A 3,682-nucleotide genomic window follows, 5' to 3' on the forward strand; every position below is an offset into this window, starting at 1 on the left:
ACCTATTTAATTACTTTCGTTGGCCGAAGATAATCAATTTAGTTTACCTTTTTAAAAATCATAAAACGTATTTTCTGTCTGTCTGTTTTTACCTTAGTAACTTAAGTAACAGTTACTAAAATACTATGAGAACAAAATGATTATGAAAATATTCTAAAACATAAAAGCTTTTTAAACTTTTTTTTTTAAGATCCAGTATTAATTCACTGTAGTTTTACAGTAGTAAATGTTTATATTAACTAAAACTATTATAAATGTTTTTGGTAATTGAAATAAAGCTGAAAATTACCTAAAATATAAATGTTAAGGAAAAACTTAAACTTCATATATTAGAAATGTTAAGTTGACATGTGAATTGAAGTACTAAAATGAAAAATACCTAAATACAAATAAAGATAAAATATACATTTATTTCTAAAAAAAAAAAAAAAAAAAAAAAGAGCCAAAAGCACACAACAATTACCAAACCTTAAAATAATAAAAGCTTACTCAATTGATACTATAATATATAAATAATACTAAAATAACACTGGAACGAACACATACCACTTATGACACTTTGGACCCACTAGATGGTGACATAAAATCACAGGGGTCTCGCAACAAGACCATGTGCAATCCGTGCCCGATTTATTTGATAAACTGCAGTGGCCTTATTGCAGACAAAATTCTGAATGTGTCATGTTTTTACAGGTTATTTCATTTAAGTCATTTGCTGACTAATGCTGCACTTTGAAAAGTAATTGTTTTAACTATTTTAATGCACTGTAAAATGTAATTTATAAAACACGTTAGGCAAAAATAATTCTAAAACACTGATGGTGCTTATGAAACATTTATCAACATTAAAAACAGTTGTGCTGCTTTTGGCCAATATAAAATGTCCTTGATGAATAAATTTTTTTTCTTCAATTAAAAAAAAAAAAAAAAAAAAAAAAGTACTGACCCCAAACCTTTGGATGCTAATATATAACTCCGCTTTAGCAAGTTTCATTTAATAAGACAAAAATTCAAGAATCATTTTTCAATGTTCCATTAAGGATATTCATTAAATGCTAATTCAATACAAAAATATATATGCCTTTTAAGGAATAACAGAAACCATCTCATTACAGTAAAATACAATAATTACAACAATATTTGTCAAACAGCGTAATATTATGCCACGGAATGTCATGAAGACTGAAACAAGCTCTTCAGAGTAATCACGTCCAGGGAAGGAAGTTACAATGCAAAGCCAGACCTAAAAACCAATATGATATGAAATAGCCCACGATGCATCGTGTATAAATGGAGCAAGTCTGCCAGTGCATCAAGATGTAAACAACTTGATTATTCCCCCACATCCCGGCTAAATTTAAGCCAGGTTTGTTATCCGTTTGCGGTTTTATTTGGTCTGGTCTGAATAGCTTTTCATCTTGCAGCAGAGGTTCATACTGAAAAAGCAGATGGGCACTGATCCAGTAGAGAACAGGTGAGGATGAAGCAAGAAAGCGTGTCAACACCTGAAAGGACATGATATAAAAAAAAGACGTGAGGTGAGCATACTACATTACATGATAATGATCAATTTTAAGTGTCTTACCTGCACATGCATGCAGAATATTCCAATTAGAAGCAGGATGGAACTGTGCACAATGTAAACAAAGACTCTTGGGTTACAGAAACCATGCATTTGTCTGTCTTTTCCACTATCCCCCAAACCCAAATACAAACAAAACACTGGGTTAGCCATTATGTACATATATGAAGCTATGAATCCAAGAATCGCAACAGGCATTGCAAAGATAAAGTTGGGTATCTGCTTCCACTGAAAGTATCGCAGGAAGCCCACATCCCAATAAACATCTTGTATGTACGAGTACAAAACTGGAATCCACCACTGGCACCAATTTGGTGTTGGAGATGCTGCATCAGCCACACGGTATCCTTTGTCCCGGGCCAGATTAAGCAGCACAGGAGGAACTTGAGTTGCAGTCGGATGACAAAATGTTTGGTAGCCATAGAACTGAAACAAACAAAAAGGCAGTGCCACTAAAGCTGCATAAAATGCTCCTGTGTGAGCAAAATGAATAAGTTCCCAGGCATAGTGACGATACTGAAAGCCCCCTGCTCCTTTGCTAAGAGCCCTTGCACGGGCAAGACTCCATTGCAAAGTGAGATACAGCAAAAACCCAGCATTCACGAGTCCATTGGCACGATCACCAGTAGCAAACCCAAGCAGAAGACAAGCTCTAAGTGTGAATCTTGTCTCTAGTAGCCAGAGGCCTGCAAAGGTTAGCACTGCAAAGAGAGTCTCTGAGTAGCCTGCTACCATAAAAACATTAGCTGGTGTCAGACAGTACATTAAGGCCGCAACATGGGCAAGTTTACTGTCTTGCAGCACCAAACGACTCAGTCTGTATAGTACCAAGGCACTTAGGATAAAGAGAACGCTATTCCCTATAACCACAGCTAAAATTAAACGGCCATGCAATGTGAGAAATCCACACAAAGGCCACAGGACAGTGGCTGCCAGGAATCGCAGGATGAGAGGAAACAAAGGAAAGAATGCAAAGTTGTGTTCATACAAGTAACCATGCTCTGCAATAAAGAGGAAATGTTCTGCATCCCAGTGACTAAGTCCACCAAATAATGCTTCGATGACAGGGTCGAGCAGGAGAGGGGTCTCTGATCGTGGAGGGCTGAAGGCATCTGCCACGTGGTCTGGAATCACTGCATTGAGCACAGCCTTCAAGAGAGCACAAGATACAGCAATTTGTAATATGCCTTGTTTTCAAGTTGTGCGGTAGGTGTCACACTAATATCAATTTCACAAACACGGCGGCCATGTACTGATTTTATGGAGTTCTTCATTTCTATAGTATTTTAAGTAGGCATTCAAATGCAAACACATAATTTTAGGCTATTTTAGCCGTTTGTGTACGTCAATTGCTTACCTGTAGAAAAAGGGAAAGCAGCCGCGTGAACGTCGCAAACCGTACAACTGTCCACGCGTCTTCATTTAAACAACTGTTTAAAGTCGACATATTTGACAGAAACTAACAGTAGAAAATGTCCATCGAAGAAAAAAGTTATCATATTAATCCCAGTAAAGTATCAGTTACGACACGTCATCATTAAAACAATAAGCCAAATGGCAATATGCTTTTTTGGAATTTATAAGAACTGCAAAAACATGCGTCCGAATGCGAATAATTAATCAAACCAAATTATATACCCCCCAATTTATCGCAATAAAGCCACAGAATGGAATGACAGCACTAACAACGTGCACTTCCGGCACGCAGTCTCACAATGTCAAAATAAAAGCCCCATTTATTTATAACAGTTTACAAAACTCATTTTTGAAACCAACTTCTGTTATATTATTTTACTTCTATACACATATCTGGCATGGACAGTGAACACCACTCAAAACGGTTATGTAATAAATTATTCCAAATTTATAAATGCAGCTCTTTTTTTAATCGTCTTTCAACTGATGGGAGTTTTTTTAACATAAAAATATATTTGAGCACTAGTATAAGAGTAATATTAAATCTTACAAATTTAGTTAATTTGTTACATGCATTCTGATTTCACCTTCCACTCATAATTACAGAATTCTAGGAAGAGGCCTGTTATTCATTTTCTTTCTTTATTATATAATCTAAATGAAAATAATCACAAACATCTTACC

At 35.6% G+C, this 3,682-nt stretch overlaps 1 protein-coding gene across 1 annotated transcript; it reads right to left on the reverse strand.

Annotated features, from left to right (window-relative positions):
- Positions 1-979: 979 nt before the first annotated feature.
- Positions 980-3,558, reverse strand: LOC128030524 (GPI mannosyltransferase 2). Its single transcript, XM_052618227.1, has 3 exons — positions 2,940-3,558; positions 1,586-2,731; positions 980-1,505 (listed from the first exon to the last, which is right to left on the reverse strand). The coding sequence occupies exons 1-3, from the start codon at positions 3,027-3,029 to the stop codon at positions 1,206-1,208; spliced, it is 1,536 nt and encodes a 511-aa protein (XP_052474187.1). The 5' UTR covers positions 3,030-3,558; the 3' UTR covers positions 980-1,205.
- Between the last annotated feature and the right edge of the window lie 124 nt (positions 3,559-3,682).

This window comes from Carassius gibelio, chromosome A16, assembly GCF_023724105.1.
Source record: "Carassius gibelio isolate Cgi1373 ecotype wild population from Czech Republic chromosome A16, carGib1.2-hapl.c, whole genome shotgun sequence".
Taxonomy (NCBI): Eukaryota; Metazoa; Chordata; class Actinopteri; order Cypriniformes; family Cyprinidae; genus Carassius; species Carassius gibelio.

Excerpts from the sequence above, each read along its gene's own strand:
- LOC128030524 (XM_052618227.1), bottom strand. The coding sequence starts at position 3,029 with ATGTCGACTTTAAACAGTTGTTTAAATGAAGACGCGTGGACAGTTGTA. Across the intron at positions 2,732-2,939 it reads TGCTTTCCCTTTTTCTACAG|GCTGTGCTCAATGCAGTGAT; the intron begins GTAAGCAATTGA and ends GCTCTCTTGAAG. Across the intron at positions 1,506-1,585 it reads TATTCTGCATGCATGTGCAG|GTGTTGACACGCTTTCTTGC; the intron begins GTAAGACACTTA and ends ATGTCCTTTCAG.